Source organism: Podarcis bocagei (assembly GCF_964188305.1).
Source record: "Podarcis bocagei genome assembly, chromosome: 10".
Taxonomy (NCBI): domain Eukaryota; kingdom Metazoa; phylum Chordata; class Lepidosauria; order Squamata; family Lacertidae; genus Podarcis; species Podarcis bocagei.
In genome coordinates, this window is record NC_138135.1 from 32,251,623 (window position 1) to 32,267,260 (window position 15,638).

At 43.5% G+C, this 15,638-nt stretch overlaps 2 protein-coding genes across 5 annotated transcripts in view; one reads left to right on the forward strand and one right to left on the reverse strand.

The window, feature by feature from the left end:
* Positions 1-6,234, forward strand: part of MICALL1 (MICAL like 1) — a 32,073-nt gene extending 25,839 nt beyond the window's left edge. For all 3 annotated transcript variants that reach the window (XM_081211096.1, XM_081211094.1, XM_081211095.1), the window contains exons 14-16: positions 2,146-2,260; positions 2,766-2,812; positions 4,399-6,234. In XM_081211096.1, coding sequence (XP_081067222.1) covers positions 2,146-2,260; positions 2,766-2,812; positions 4,399-4,520 — 284 coding nt within the window. In that variant the 3' untranslated portion in view covers positions 4,521-6,234. The remainder of the gene's footprint in view (positions 1-2,145; positions 2,261-2,765; positions 2,813-4,398) is intronic.
* LOC308596263 (UPF0193 protein EVG1) lies at positions 6,222-15,599 on the reverse strand. Of its 2 annotated transcripts, XM_081211144.1 has the most exons (7): positions 15,449-15,599; positions 13,389-13,502; positions 11,158-11,220; positions 10,368-10,553; positions 9,440-9,571; positions 7,719-7,819; positions 6,222-7,467 (listed from the first exon to the last, which is right to left on the reverse strand). In XM_081211144.1, the coding sequence occupies exons 1-7, from the start codon at positions 15,471-15,473 to the stop codon at positions 7,345-7,347; spliced, it is 744 nt and encodes a 247-aa protein (XP_081067270.1). In that variant the 5' UTR covers positions 15,474-15,599; the 3' UTR covers positions 6,222-7,344. The 2 variants fall into 2 exon arrangements, with proteins under 2 accessions (XP_081067270.1, XP_081067271.1); XM_081211145.1 differs by lacking the exon at positions 15,449-15,599 and having other exon boundaries at positions 13,389-13,497.
* Positions 15,600-15,638: the final 39 nt, after the last annotated feature.

A 15,638-nucleotide genomic window follows, 5' to 3' on the forward strand; every position in this document is an offset into this window, starting at 1 on the left:
AGGCAATGTGAGCTGTTTCTTGTTCCCCTGGTGTGCTCAGGCTTTGCTGGGATGGCCAGTGCTCCAGGCTAACTTTGAACGTTAGCCTAAGTATGTTTCTTCATAAGGTGCTTACAGTTCCTTCAGTATCCTTAAAATTGTGTATGTCCGTTTGTTTGTTTATTTACCCTACTCTTCAGCCAAAAAAGACTGAATAGCAATCAATAAATCATTCATCCAATTTATATCCTACCTTTCCTGCCGAAAAAGTCTAGGACTGCAGCCATGATAAATCACAACTAAAAACAGTCAAAAACAGTTACAAGCATGTTAAACGCATTCTAAAAACCAGCTAAATACATTATTTCAGTCGGTGACCTCAGGGTTGCCAAGAGCAGTGTCTTTCAGCCATCAAATGCCTGGAGAAACAGGAATGTTTTTAGAGTCCTCCTGAAAGTCAGTAATGAAGGAGACAGACACACCTCACTAGGGAGGGCATTCCACAAACACCCCTGTCCCTAGGTTTAAAATTTGAAAGACACAACACAAAAGGAAAAAGGATTGGGCAGGAGGAAGAAAGAAACGAAACTCAGAAACTAGTTCTTAGATATGGAGTTCTTTTGACTAGCTGGAAGGGAAACTGCTCAAGGAGAGGAACAGCCAAAAGTTGCTGATTTTGCATCAGAGCCAGTAAAGTGGTCCTGCTTCCCTTCCCTTTGCTCTGCTGTAGTATGACACAATGACAAGATGGCATTTGAAGGAGAAGAAAAGCCTGCTGGAGACGGCTTCTCAGTGGAGCTGATGGAGCGGTCCTTTCTTCTGTATGCTTCAGGCTGATGGAATGGCAGGCTAGGAAACCTGGGGCCCAGCAGCTGTTCTTCCACTATGGCCTGAGTGTTGCTAGTTTGGACAGCTGCTGTTACTGTGTCAGCTAAGAGGAGAACTCCCTAGTTTGAACATTCTCTCTGCCATGGGCGCATTAGGTGGCGTTTGGCAAGCCATAGATTCCCAGCCTCAGTCTCATCTGCAGCATGAACAGAATAATAGCGGCCTACCTTACAGAGCTATTCTAAGGCTTGCTGAGATTGAAGGATTTCAGAATTTCGACATGAACCTATATGCAGGCGGAATACTACCCAGAGCAGAATATTATTATCTCAACGCACGTTGACTGCCAGCAGAGAGCACTGTTCAATAAAACGAGAGGCTCTTTCCCTACTGCCAGCCTTCAGTCGATGGCATTTCCTGCCCTAGTTAGTTCATGAAAGTCCAACAAGAGGGAAGCTCTCGAAACAGGCTCAAGGCACGGATGATCTGTAGAGAGGTATGGGGAAGAACATAGTGAGCAAAACCAGTGTTTCTTGAGCCACAATTGACCCTTTGTGAGGAGAACTTGGAAGATGTTCATCCTCACAGGCAAGAAAGGAACATGGAGCAGTCTTGTTCTGAGTCACTGCCTTACACATTGCTTTGCCCAGTCTAGTTCTGTGTACTCTGAAGGGCAGTGGCTCTCTGGGGACCCAGACAGAGGTTTTCCTTAACTCTACTACCTGAGACCCCTTCGACTCAGGAGTAGCTAACCTGGGTCCCTCCAGAGGTTGCTGAGTGAGCTACAACTCCTCTCTGTCCTAGCCAATACCCCGTCATGGACAGTGTGGGTTGTAGTCCGGCAACTTCTGAAGGACACAGATTTTCTCACCCATTTTATCTGGAACTGACACACTCTGTCCCACACAATCCCACGGGTTGTGCCCCTTCATAAGGGCCACCTTTTATCCTTTGGGTGGCACGTGCTAGGCTAGAAAGCCAGAACTCGCTCAGACTTTGTGATATTTCCAGCACCGTTCATGTTAAGAGGAGGAGCACGCCGGGTTCAAGCGCACACTTGTCATGTAATCCTTCGCAGAGCAGAAGTGCGACCATCTAACCCTAGGAAGTTCCATCACATAACTCCTGCATTGCTCTTCGCTGCCATTCTGTGCTGGTGTTTTGCTGTTGGGCGTTCTTGTGCTTTCATTTTATGATTTTAACGTAAACTGTACTTGTTTAATTGTCACATTTTTTTGTCATCCGCTGCGGGACGGTTTCAAGGAAGGTGGGCTTATAAGTACAAACACCTAGTAAATAAATAACCGCCTACTCACCTCTCTCTTTCTTGGTGGACAGAGAAAGACTGGACAGATGAGGACCGTGTGAGGGAGAAGGTGCTGATGCAAGAACTGGTGACCATTATTGAGCAGCGGAACGCCATTGTCAATTGCTTGGACGAGGACCGGCAAAGGTAGCAGAAGGGAGAGTGGTTGGAAATGGCCTGCCTACTTCTAAATAACAGGGCTGGGGTGACTGTAAAGCTGGCTGTGATTGCATGGCCCCAAATGCCATTTTTATAGTGAACATCTTCCCTAGACAAGACACAAGAGCTTTGTCCAAGGGAGCTGGTGCTAGGAGCTTGCCCAAAGATGTGGTGCATTTGGGATCTGAAAAAATGGCTTTCCTACTTGGGCCAAGGATGGTGAACCTGTGGCCTGTCAGTTGTTTCTGGACTACAGCTCCCATCATCCCTGACCATTGGCCATGATGGCTGGGACTGATGGGAGTTGGAGCCCAGCAGCTTCTAGGGGAGGGTCATAGGGTCCTATCCCCCAGCATAGAAACTATTGGCTGGGCAGAATCGGGAGAAGAGCAGCTTCTTGTGTTCTATGGCATAATGACATCTTTTTAGAAGCTTCACTTCAACTGTTCTGGCAAAGGCCGAATCTTACTATTCCTTCCCCTTGTTTTACCAGGGAAGAAGAAGAGGACAAAATGCTGGAAGCCATGATTAAAAAGAAAGGTAAGAGAGGTCCAGGAGTTAAGGCATTGGTTCCTGAATATTCTTTATTAAAATATTTCTAATTCACCTTTCATTTAGATAGTTAAAACGACTGTTAACCAGGACACAGTGTGCTTATGTGTCCTTTCCATACTGAACACACTAAAAGTATGCACCCAAGCAATTTGAATTCTGCTCCAAGGAAAGCTGAATTGTATGACTTAAATGCAAAATTAAGTAAATTTGCATAATTTTTCTTTTCTTTTTTTGTAATCCTGCTGATCACTCAGGAAAGTAGCCTTCTGCTTGCAGATGCAGTAGGGGCAGGAAGCCGAGGTCGGGGAAATTTGGAATGGAAAGTATGTCAAATGCTCCTCAGCTTTCTCGCCAAACTGCCTTTGGCCATGGGTGGTGCATGCACGTTCCCTCGGTTGTTGAGGAATATCACTCCCAGCACAGGGCAGCACATAATCCTTATAGCCCAGGTCTAGTTCTTCATCTCGAAAGCAGTTGCAATACAGAAGGAGGAAGCTCTGAGACATTGCACCTAAATCTGAATCCTTCCCTCTTAATAGTTGCCTGGGGGGCAAAGGGAATCTAAGCTTTCCCTTCCCTTCTGAAGCAACTATTTTAGAGGAAGAATGAAAGCCATGGAAATTCTTTCATGGATGCATGCTTGTTTTTGCTAATTTGCTAATTTAGTCTGGTTTTGCTAGCCACAGGGCAGGGCAAGAAACTATGCAAGGCACTGAAAGCCCTGCCCCCAAACATAGGAGATTCAGTCTCCTTTATGGCTTCTGAGATTTTAACTCTGCATTTTCAAGCATTTTCTTCACATCCAAAAAGGCTAGAAACCTTTTTCTGCCCTCCTGGTTTCTTTTTTCTTTTAATCAGGAAACTAAATTCAGTGACTAAGAAAACATTATGGGTTTTTTCTGGACTCCTGCAGAATGGCAGGATATACGTAGCTTTGGGATCAACCCTGAACACCCAGGCATAATTCCAGCTTGAGACTGTATCTAATACAGTCATCTAACACACCCTTTAGGTGCATATTTGTTTTGGCAAACAGCAAGGGTCACAAATCTATTTAGTGGTTGCTATTCCTCCCTTTTTGCATTTTTCCACAGGTGATGATCCTCCTTTCTCAATCCCTTGCAGAATAATAATTCCAGATTCTGTAAACAATGCTTGTCCTGACTTGACAAATGGCCTGTTGTCTGAAGCATGCAAATAAACAGATTTATGCTAATTTAGCTAATGTAATCCCTTGAGGCATTTGGATTTTCTGGTTACTGAATCTAATTTTAGTATAGAACTGTAGCATCCATGATGTTACAAGCACTTGCCAGGGTATGCTTTGTGTATACTTGTTGCATGGAGATCCTGGTATATATGGGAGGGCTTTAGCCCATGTTCAGTCCCTGGCGTCTCCAAATAGTGTTGGCGTCTCCTGTCTGAAACCCTGGAGAGCTGCTGCCAGTTGCTGAGCTCCTGTCTGACTCAGCTGAAAACAGTTTCTTACCTTCCTCTCTTGCCCAACCCCAGGTGCATTCCACAGAAAGTGATCACTCTACTTTCTCTCTCCCCCTCCCTCCTTTCTCCAGAATTTCATAAGGAGACCGAAGCCGAGAGCAAGAAGAGAGGGAAATTCAAGCCCATGAAAGTGTTGAAACTGCTTGGGAACAAACATGAGTCAAAGAGCAAGTCGCCCAAGGAGAAAAGCTAAAGCAGGAGGCAGCCAGAAGCGGGGAGGGACAAAACCGGTCCTGTTTGGCCGGCCACCTGGCAAATGGGGCTTCTGCCTCCTGCCCCTTCCCTGCCCTCCCGCCACCACCAATGCTGTGCCTCGCCATACACCAAAGCTGGCTTCCCTTGGAGAAGTTCCGTCAGCTTCCATCAACAGAAGCTCCTTTGCCTAGTAAAAGGGGAGAGAGGTGGGGCAAGCCTAGTCAGCACTGAAATTGTTGGAGGGACAGACTGGAGGAGGAAGCTACTTGTCTCTTCGGCTTCTGGGTAGGGGTGGGAAAGTGAAATAGCTTTAGGCTTCCTCGGTTGTACATGTGTACTTGCTTCTTACTGGTTCTGAGCAGTGCAGAATTTGGGTGTCTGTGGGAAACTTGCACTAATTGTCCCCCTCCCGTCTCTCAACTGTGATAGTCACATGTGCCTCGTACCCCTCTCCTTCGGGGAGGAGGAGACTTTCCATAGTAGTCCAGGGACGGGGACTCCTCTCCCCTGCTCCAAATCCCTTTTCTCATTAGCCTGCTAGTCAGAAATCCCACTTGGGTCATTTGGAAAGGTTTTGGGCTTTTGGAGCATGGTTAATTTTTTTGTTTTGGCTTAAAACTGTTAAAACTGAGTATCACGGGAAACGCTTCCATGCCATAAGAGCGGATAGAAACAGCCAAGAGCCTAACCAGTGGCCTATTTCTCTCCTGCTGCCAATGTGCTGTGAATGCCGAATCTCTTGGAAACCGTTTTTAGCAATGCAGGGAGGAAAGCTTAAGGGGGTTGGATTTTCATGTACTTGGTAAGGTCTGAATCGGACACTCACTGGGCCTTTTCACCCTCTTGGTTGCTGCTGCTAAATTTCATCCATGGTGCTCTTCAAAGTGACACAGTGGGCTGGGAAAAGGTCCAGCGTTCCCCTCTACTGTGAGGGTGTAAGATCTCATGCTGTACTCAATGCCAACAAGGTTCCCTTTTTGCCTTGCTCACCAGTGCCACCCTTAGCCCATTTGGGAGGGATTCCAGCTGCTCCCCCCTCGGCTTGACATGTATATACTATCCTAAGAGTGCAAGAGGGCTCCTTTCTATACTGCTTCCTTAGCTTGAATTTCCACCTCTCCCTTCCAGCTTTGTTTTTATTTGTTTGCGTGTGTGTGTTTGCGTGTGTGCTGGGAGGGAAGGGGCCTTCCCACCTTCCTTTCTGCCTTCTCCGAGTGGAGGAGCTATTTATTGAGATGTTTGTTTGGTCTGAGTTAAACACTGATAGTATTGTAGGTGTTGGTTAGTCAGCTGTTAGTCTTGGGTTCTTGTTAGCAGAGTAGACTACCAGCCCAGAGCAAATTGCTGTGCTGCCTTATCCAAATATGATGGAATGTTTGGCCAGTCCCTGGCTATGACGCTCAGCCTACGCTGTCCCAGAAGGGGATCTGAGTTCATCAGTGTTGCCAGCGCTGGTTCGGGGCCTTGTTATCAGTCCCCACAAGTGGATGACAACCTCCTGCTGAATCCTGCTCTCCACCGAAAGGCCACCCTGGGGTTTGATCCCAGAGCACAACATTCCCCTCTAAAACGAAACTGTTACAAAATCCCACCAGAGACGCTCCTATCACAAATTCCCCTAGCCCTGATGGACAGAATTACACTGTATTAACCACAATCTCCACTTACATGCAGGGAACAAACAAATGAAATAAAACTATTGTATTTAGCAACAGTGTTGGTGTTTATTTCTCCGTTTTGAATCACAGTAGAAACAAAACAGACCCTCTCTTATAAAGGTAGTCCCAGGGCATATAAAATAGAGAAGTCTCAGGTATATATTTCATACAGTCTTGTTTTTTAAAAAAATAATCTGCGAAGAGTATATGAGGGGTAAACTAGCCTTGAGGGGGCAGCTGTTTTCTGTTTTCACACTTCTGCCCCACAACTAAACTGGAGTGGGTGTTCTTTTTACAATAAAAGGTAAGGGGAGCTGGTTGCCTCCTCCCTCCCAAATTTACCTCTTTACACTCTTGTCACTTCAGGCATTTGCCCTGGTTCCAATACCAACCATGAGCTAAACAGGCAGAAAATGTTTCAAGTGACCGAGCACAGTGAGTTAAAGCAAATAAGATATCAGCCCTCCTTGGCCCCAGCTTTAGTCATGAATGGGGTAGGCCTGCGACTAAACACACATGGGTGTCCTCTGTTATATCTAGGTTGGTCCTGGCATGTTCCTACATGCTCCCAATCTCACTGAGGTCGCCATAAAATTAAAAACAAGTCCTCTCAGTGTTCTTACTAGCTCTGAAGCAGCAAGCACCATTATTTGTCCGGTATAATTGTATACAAGATTGTAAGAGACGGCAGCATTAACTTTCAGCTTTCACCGGAAAACGTGTGAAAAGTAAAGGATATGAGCTTAGACAGAAGCTTTTGACCCAAACACTTCCTATAATAGGCTGTTGTGATTTTAACAAGCAGAAGCACAACCTTCTAGAAAACTGCATACTGCTTTGCTTCACATTGAGACTAGATAGGCGTGTGGAAGTTCTACCCCTTGCTGGTCTGTTTAAAGAAGAAATGCCCATTCATGCCCTTTATTGTAGCCAGGCATTAATCCTATGGCAACTTTTAAACCACACCCTTGAAAAGGCCTCTTGCTGTTAAAGACTATGAAAATAGAATATTTTGAGTTCCTGCAAAAACAAAGCCCTGGGGGCACTGAAACTCTTCAATTTGCCACTTAAGGACTAAGAGGCATTTCTGAAACTGTCTTGTGGAAAGCCTAGTTCTGGCACCCTTGTGCAATAATCATGTCGAAAATGAAAAGTGGAAAACGACTACTGGTCTTCTTGACTTGTGCATTCAGGGTCAGGTTTGTTGCCTATATTGAAGGATTTAGCCATCGCCTCTTTCAGTTCTGCACTCCTCTGTTTGTCGATGATCTCCATCTCTCGAACCTTCTGCAAAAAGCAGGGGAAGGGGAGGCAGTAAGAATTTCAGACACTTTCATCACAAAATCACATGCAACGAGTATCAGAGATTTACTCCCACCCCTGTAACATTTTTTAAAGGATCTTCATGTCTTTCATATACCTGTCGGTCAATCTCTTTCCCCACCTTCTCAAAATACATTATGGCCAGTTATCAGACTAGAACAGTAATGCTCAGTACTATACATGACAGAATGTCCAAACCAGAAGAGGCCACATACCTGTGATATTTCAGTGAGGATGATCCCTCGGTACAATTTGCCTTGTCCTAGGGCCTCCATTTCTTCCAGAAACCTCTTTCGATCTTGAACTTCATTAACCACTGAGCATTTTATTGGGGGGGGGGGAGGGGGAGAGAAAATGAAACAATGGAATGAGGGAGCCTGAAGGCAGGAACACATAAGTACTCCCGGAACTCTGACTCATCCAATTTCCTAATTACTACACATATTGTATTCATTTTTAGTATGCTCTTTAAACTTGGAAAGGACCATTGCTCTCTTGGAAAGAAAGCTTGATGACTGAATTGGTTTATTTACATGTATGAAAAGGAAGTGCCTAATTAATTTGTCAAATTTGCTTGCAATAGAAAAGTGGCGGTCAGAGCCTTCAGTAACTTTAAAATGGGACTGAGCAAATTTATGGATATCAACTTGCTGGCGTCCAATATACATCAACCCCAGGCAGCATGGCTCAAGGGCCAGGGAAGGTGGGTGTGGTGCCCTCCAGATGTTTTGGACTACTCACTTGGTGAAGGCTGAGCTATAATAACTAAATAGGAACTCCAAATTCAGAGGAGCTGAGCATATAAATTCTATTTGCTGTGGTTGGAGGGCAACAAGTACAGGCCAGCAGTTGCTTGCCAGAATGTTAGATTGGATGGCCCTTACGCTGATCCAGCAGGAATCTTTCATCGGAGCATTTATATTCTGCCCTTCTAGTTTTGATACACCACACTGGGGTGCCTTAATATATATTAAAAATACAATTCTATTAAAAAATGGTATAAAACAATTACTTTAAAAAATAGTAAACAATTACAAATATTGTAAAAATACTGTCCTAAAAATTTAAAATAACATTTTGTTTCCTTTTTATTTTATTTTTATTTATAAAAGTATTTAATTTTATACCATCCCCTCACCAATCATCAGAGCAGTGTACAGCCCTGTTTATGAATGACTTTTGTCTGATCACCACCAATCAACATATTTGAATGCAGAGGAAAATACACATAGCTTTCTCAACTTGCATGTATGTATATCACCTACTCAGCATGTTTTCCAAATCAAATATGAGAATATTCCCCCGCACCATTGGCAGATGCTTTTCAGAATGAGCTCATCTCAAGGTTTTTGATGCCACAGCTGTCACTGGCACTGTGAAGGTGTTCCCATGCACATGGGATGCACCTCTGGGGCTCCTAAACTAATGGGGGGTCTGCAGTGTGAATTCACTTTACACAGAGGACACAAGCCCACAATACATGTGCTGTTTCTATTGTGGCAGGAGCTCATTTAACTAGGAAAACTAGGCTGCCTGCCTAGTCTGCTGCTATATTTGGACAGCTTTACTGAGTCAGGTCTGCACTGTATGTGCTCAGACATGAAACTAGCCCTTGTAACTCATTATACCCATCTTAAATATGTATTAATCTTGTATCAGACTGCTGTAGTGCCATCACGGGGAACAGAGGGCACTACTGACCATGTTTATAGGGTGGAATTTGTCCTGCACTCTATAGTTCCTACTTAGTGAGGTAACCTTCTTTGACAAGACACAATAAGGGAGATTTCTTTACTTAGGGCTCTCCCTGAACCCAATAATACAACCCTTACTTTCCTCTGACCAGTTCCTATGCTTCAGAATGGGAGAGCAGCCTCCCTACCATACATAGAGCATAAGATCACTGCTTTCAACCAAGGCAATTCATTGTACATACATTCTTCAAACCGGTCTGGTTCTGGGACCTTCTCTTCTACCTTGACTGGCTCTTTCTTCGGCTTTTTTTCAACTTTGTCCTTTCCTGTTGCAAAAATGTTTTGGAGTCTTTCCTTCTCCTTCTCCAGGTCTCCTACAAATGCCAAAGCAAGCAGATGATGTACAACATGTGGGAGAAGTGCTTTCTTCCATTGCAAGCTCTTCAGGCAGTTTCTGTGCTAGATATTCAGAACTCCTACAAAGGTGTCTGCATAGGAGACTTCTCAAAATCAGGCACCATAGACTGTAGGCTGCAGAGGCCATGCATCATGAAAATGACAAATATTTTGGGTAGAATTTCTGACACAAATCAATCAGCAATGGTAATGGCAGGCACCAAAACTGGTAAGAGGAGGGCAGAGGTTGCAACACAATCCTATTCATATTTACTTGGCAGTAAGTCCCACTATGTTCAACAGGGCTTGCTCCCAGGTAAACATGCATAATGCTTGTAGCCTTAGTAATGGAAACTAGATTCTATTAAGCTTTTCAGAGGAGAGGTGTGAAAACTGGTTTAACACCTGGAAAATTTCAGTGTGTGGTCTAAAAATTCTGCTGAGCTTTCACAAACAGGAACTTTCATAAACGTTACTGCAAAGAAAACTTGTGAGCTACTGCACTGCAGTGGCTAGGAGCTGGAAGCCAGGAATTTCCCAGTTCAAATCCTGCCCTCAACCATAAACTTATTGGTGGCCCTAGGCAAGTCACTTATCCATCAGCTTCAGCACAAACACACTCACCCATTGCACATGGAAGGACTGTTAATGCTGACCTGACAGGGCTGTTGTGAAGAGCACTAAATCCATTTTACATTTTGAAGCGCTACATAACTCCCATTTCAAAATTAGCCCCCTGGGAATGTTATCATTTGCAAAGGTTTGCTTCCTTACGAGTGGCCTGGGGCCTGAATTTCTCCCGGATGTATGCATCGCCTGCCCGGCACATCTCAGCAGGCCGGAGACGAGGTCTTCCATATGGACTGATGGACAAAAAAGCCTTTGGTGGCGAGACAGGCTTGGAAAGCTCTGGTTCTTTGCTGGATGTTGGGTTGCATTTATCAGGAAGGGAGTCACCTCCTAAAGAAGGAAAGACCAAGAGCAGAAGATCAAGGAATTAGATCTTGTGACTTACTGATAGAAGTAAGTGAATGTAATCCGGAGGCTTCAAAGGTATACCTGGTAAAAACCAAGCATTTCAAGAGCTCAGATTTGAACCAAAGGCCTAACACAGCCAAGCAGATGCACAGTGCTCTACTCACCACCTCTCAGCAGCGGCTCTGGCAATTGGTTTGGCTGCAAATGCATGGTGCAGCATGGTAGATGACATTTAACATTCAGAATCTTTTGATTCTCCGCTTTTAATAAAAACTACCCAAATCTAGTTTTACAAATCTAGTTTTACAGTATATGCAGTGACCAGAACAATAAAACAGCCTTTATTATGTCCCTACAGAGACAGCTGGATAGAACTAGTATCTGTTAGGGAATCATCCATGACTCATTTCCACTTACATTCTGTTTAGCTGCTTGAGTCAATGCTAATTTCCTTTCCAAAGGGATGATTTGTTTGTTTGTAAATGGATAACATGAATGTGACTAAACCGTATTTGGACTAGTAACAACCAACAACTCAGCAGCAATGCTAAGTGTAACGGCAAGGCTGAAATTAGACATAACTCACGCTTTATGCAGTTTGTGAGATGACGTTGCTGGAAGTTGGTAAGTTTGGATTCTTGCATCATCACTGAAAAACAGAAGCTATCTGTAAATATCCTGGCCTGAAAATTCCTAGGACATCATCACCTTCACAGGATTAGTTTTAACATAAACAGAAAGAGCAATTGTCCTACAGATTCTTAAAAGATCTTAGGTAACGTGTGTGGTTTTTTTTTGGGGGGGGGTTAAAGTATATACAGCAAAATAACTACTTAAATATTCAAATGTGTGATTCGCCATCAGCTCCCACTGATCTCAATAAGTGGAATTCTTGGGTGAAATGGTGATGACTATTTGAACTTTTCAAGAGACCCCCAAATGGAATAATTGATTTCCCCCATATTTCTGAAAAATAATACAAATATTTTAAATACCTTCTAAACCACAGAAATCCAAAGGAAAGAGACACTTTGAGTTTGTACTGGATCTTTCATTTTATAAAGTATTATTCAGAAAGGCCATTATACAGAAACTTTTTTTCTTTTCTTTTTTACACAAAATTGCAGATCAGTTTAGAATCTGTTTCCATTAAAACTTCAGTGGACAGCAGCAGTGAGAGAAACCCAATCTTTGCCGATAAGGAGCTAACTGCAGAGCATGGCAAATGGGACACATGCACTTGTCCTCATGCGTTGGGAGCTTGGGCAGCTTGTGGTAGTGTGCCAAAAGCTGCTTCCACTACATCGTGGCAGGTGTGGAAATCCTTCCTGGCACATGGCTAGGCAAAGAAGGGACTTGACGTAGGTTTGTTTCTGTAGACATCGTTTATGAAATTGGTTGTGAAACTAGGCCTTTACTTTATAATCCCGGTTTGCACTTACAACACCATTAAAAATTATTTGTATTATGATGTAATATATATTCTTTGGCTTGTGCTCTTAAGTGTAGACTTGGATAAAGAGGGCTAAATCAGAAGTGTGAGAAGCCCACAAACTAGATAACTCTGAAATGCAAGTCCATTTTCTTGCACTTATACAATAAAACTCATGCCATGTGGATAGGCCATGCCATGTGGATTGTATTTTTAATCTTTGTTGGAAGCCGCCCAGAGTGGCTGGGGAAACCCAGTCAGATGGGCAGGGTATTATTATTATTATTATTATTATTATTATTATTATTAATAATAATAATAAATTTTATTTGTATCCCGCTCTCCCCAGCCAAAGCCAGGCTCAGAGCGGCTAACATCATATAAATAAGACAATATGTATAATACAATATACAATATGCAAATCAAATAACATTCAACATTCATTAAAATAATATAGAATAATATTAAATATCAGCATTTAAACAGAAATCCACTCAACAGTTACAATAAGTAATCAATAAAACAACAGCAAACCACAGTGCACAACATAATACAATACAAAATGAGAAGCAGAGACTGGAGGGTGGAGCAAGGCAGGTGGAAAGAGGCCTTGCCTGATAGAGTCTCTCCCCTCACAGTTCTTCCTCCAGGCACAGTTTCCTTATGAAGAATCCCAGGGCCAGGGGGTGGGGCAAGGCAGGTGGTAGGAGGACTTGCCTGATGAAGTCTCTCCCCTCACCATTATTATTATTATTATTATTATTATTATTATTATTATTGGCTCAAGGAAAACCTGTAGCACGGTGGTAGTATGCATGATGTTAGCCCCTTGTTTGTCCAAGCAGTCTGGGTAAGACTCTTGCCTGAAACCCTGCAGAGCAGTTGCCAGTCAGCACAGAGCCGTGGTGGGGCATCTGTGGCCCTCTAGATGCTGTTGGGCTCCAATTCCCATCAGGCCCAACCAGCATTGACAATAAACAGGAATGGTGGGAGTTCAGTAACATCTGGAGAGCCCCAGATCCCCACCCTGCATACAATCTTTGCAGACAATACTGATTGAGATGACTCAATGATCTGACCTGGTAGAAAGCACCTTTCAGTGTTCATGTAACTGCAGAGACTTTGCTGTATCTGCACTTGCTGTTGCCCGAGGTGTAGACAGGCCGCAAAAGAGGGGCGATGAGTGCTAGATGGACTGCAGATTGTGATAGTAAATGTGGATCTACAATCTCAAGGACCTATGTGCGTGGGAATGCATTCACACAGAAGATTATACAGGGCAGCATGGCCAAATGATCTGGTGCATGAAGCAGGGTACAGAGTTGCTGGGCAAGGTCTACGAAAGCTCAGTCTTGTTCTAATATCTGCTTAACAGCCTTAATTACCTTTCAACAGTTTCTGTGTTTCCTGGCTATATTCGGTTACAATGGGAACATGCCAGAATCCAGAGCCTTTTGCCACAGCAGGTGTGGTCCTTTCTCGGGCAGCCATTGCAGCACCTTTAAAAGAAAGGTAGGGAAATGCATTTTCTGCATTGGTTAGCACTACAGCTCTAAGACATATTCCATCACCAAATATAGTTTTACAAATAAACGTTGGTCAACATCAACAAATTTTACCCTTTCACCATGCTGTCAGGTACTACTGAAAAAAAGATGGGGAGTGAAAATTATTCTTTGAGAAGTTACAGGTAATGGTTTAACTGAATTCAGGATTTGATTGCCTTATATGCAGGCCAGTCCTATGCATATTTACTGGCTACTGGTTGCTAATGTGCTTCCAGGCCATATTCATGGTGCTGGTTTTAACCTTGAAAACCCTTTGTATTCCATCATTGAAGGGGATGGGAACCTCAGTTGGTAGAAGCAGATTTGTTTACAGTATTTGCTCTCATCCTGAATAATGATCTCAGACCTGAAAAGCTGCAAATCATTGGCTTACTTTAGAAAGACATGAGGCTTTCAAATGGCTTTTGGTTTGGGTGGACAGGAGGCAAATTACAAAAAGCAGCTGATGCTGTTACAGTTCTGTGTTTTTTTTAGAACTGTGTTTGAGATGCTATTTTAAATATTGATTAATTTCTTATATGCTTCTCTTACGAATAAAAACACATAAAAACTCAGAAATCAGCCCTTCAGACTTCAGTGGGACTTAGTACCAAGTAAGATCTAAAGGGCTGTCACACAGAAGATTGAGAAAACTTGTTTTCTCCTGCTCTGGAGGGTAGGACTCAAGCCAATGGATTCAAGTTACAAGAACAGATATTCTGACCAGTGTTACAAACTGAGATATGAAAGCTAGGAGCTAAATGGCACCTTAAACTTAGGTTATGGGCACCGCAATGGAGTGTCTAGACACACTTTTTAATAAGAATACAAAGCTGAAAATGAATGAACCACAGCTAAAATCTTATGCTCATTTTTCACATGGTTTAGTCCTCATCTGAAGGCTGCAAAAAACAAAGCCATACTTTCCCTGCCCACCCCCCCAATATTCCTATGAGGGTCCTTTCTCCAGTCTTCAGAAAGTGGCTGGAAGTGAGGAGGCAGAAAAAAGGTCCCCTTTTTCTTCCAGCAGTGGCAGTTTTAATCTGAAATTAAGTACTGCGCCCAGAGCTCAGAAATTGTTCACATTAATGAAATTCCCTGTCGCAAAATGCGCCATGAGAGTTTTGAACGCTGATTCCAACTAAACATCAGGAAGAACATTATGACTGTAAAAGCTGTTCAACAGTGGAATGAACTCCCTCAGAAGGTGGTGAACTCTCTTTCATTGGAGGTTTTTAAGCAGGATGGTCATCTGTCATGTGATGGAGGGCTGAACTAGCTGACTCTTTGGTCTCTCCAGCTCTATGATTCTAGGAAACCAAATATTTCAGGTATTATTGCAACATATGAGTTTCTCATGCTGAGGCTGTATACACACACCATATATTTAAAGCCGACATGCCTCCCCACCCTCCCAATACTGGGAACTGTAGTTTGTTAATGGTGCTGGAACTGCAGCTCAATGATGGCTAAACTACAGTTGTCGTGATTTGGGGCGTGGGGGGGAGAGGGGGAAGCACTCAGCCAGAATTTCTCACAAGACCAATTTAAAGACAAAAATGATATCTTTATTATTTTATTTTATTAAATTTGTATACCGCCCTTCATCCGTAGATCTCAGGGCAGTTCACGGTATAAAAATACAAGATAAAAACACGTTTCATAAGCAGTAAAATATAAACGAAGCAGCAATTCCATAAGGGAACACACGGTCCCTCGTGCATGTTGCTACAACAATCCGCGCGCATTTCTTATTCCTGACTGGTTCTAGGGGGCATTTTGGCATCGCACGTGACGCCACGGAGCAGCTTGTTGCCTCGCAAACAACGGATGGACAATATTCTTTTCTCCCCATCCACCTTACATATACCGTGGTCGCCCCAATTCCACCCTTTTACCTTTAAAAGAAAAAAGTTCCCTCATAGGATCTTAATTGTTCCCTTCATTTGTAGGGGTAAGTCGAATCCCTCACATCCTCCTCCTCCTCCTCTTGCCCGAGCTGGCGGCTCCCGTCGCCATAGCAACCGCCTCCGGCGTCCACTTCCGGTGACGTCAGCTACGACCCGGAACGACTTGCGCCTAGAAAAA

Excerpts from the sequence above, each read along its gene's own strand:
- LOC308596263 (XM_081211144.1), bottom strand. The coding sequence starts at position 15,473 with ATGAGGGAACTTTTTTCTTTTAAAG. Across the intron at positions 11,221-13,388 it reads AACACAGAAACTGTTGAAAG|TGATGATGCAAGAATCCAAA; the intron begins GTAATTAAGGCT and ends TCTGTTTTTCAG. Across the intron at positions 9,572-10,367 it reads ATTCAGGCCCCAGGCCACTC|GAGACCTGGAGAAGGAGAAG; the intron begins GTAAGGAAGCAA and ends TGGCATTTGTAG.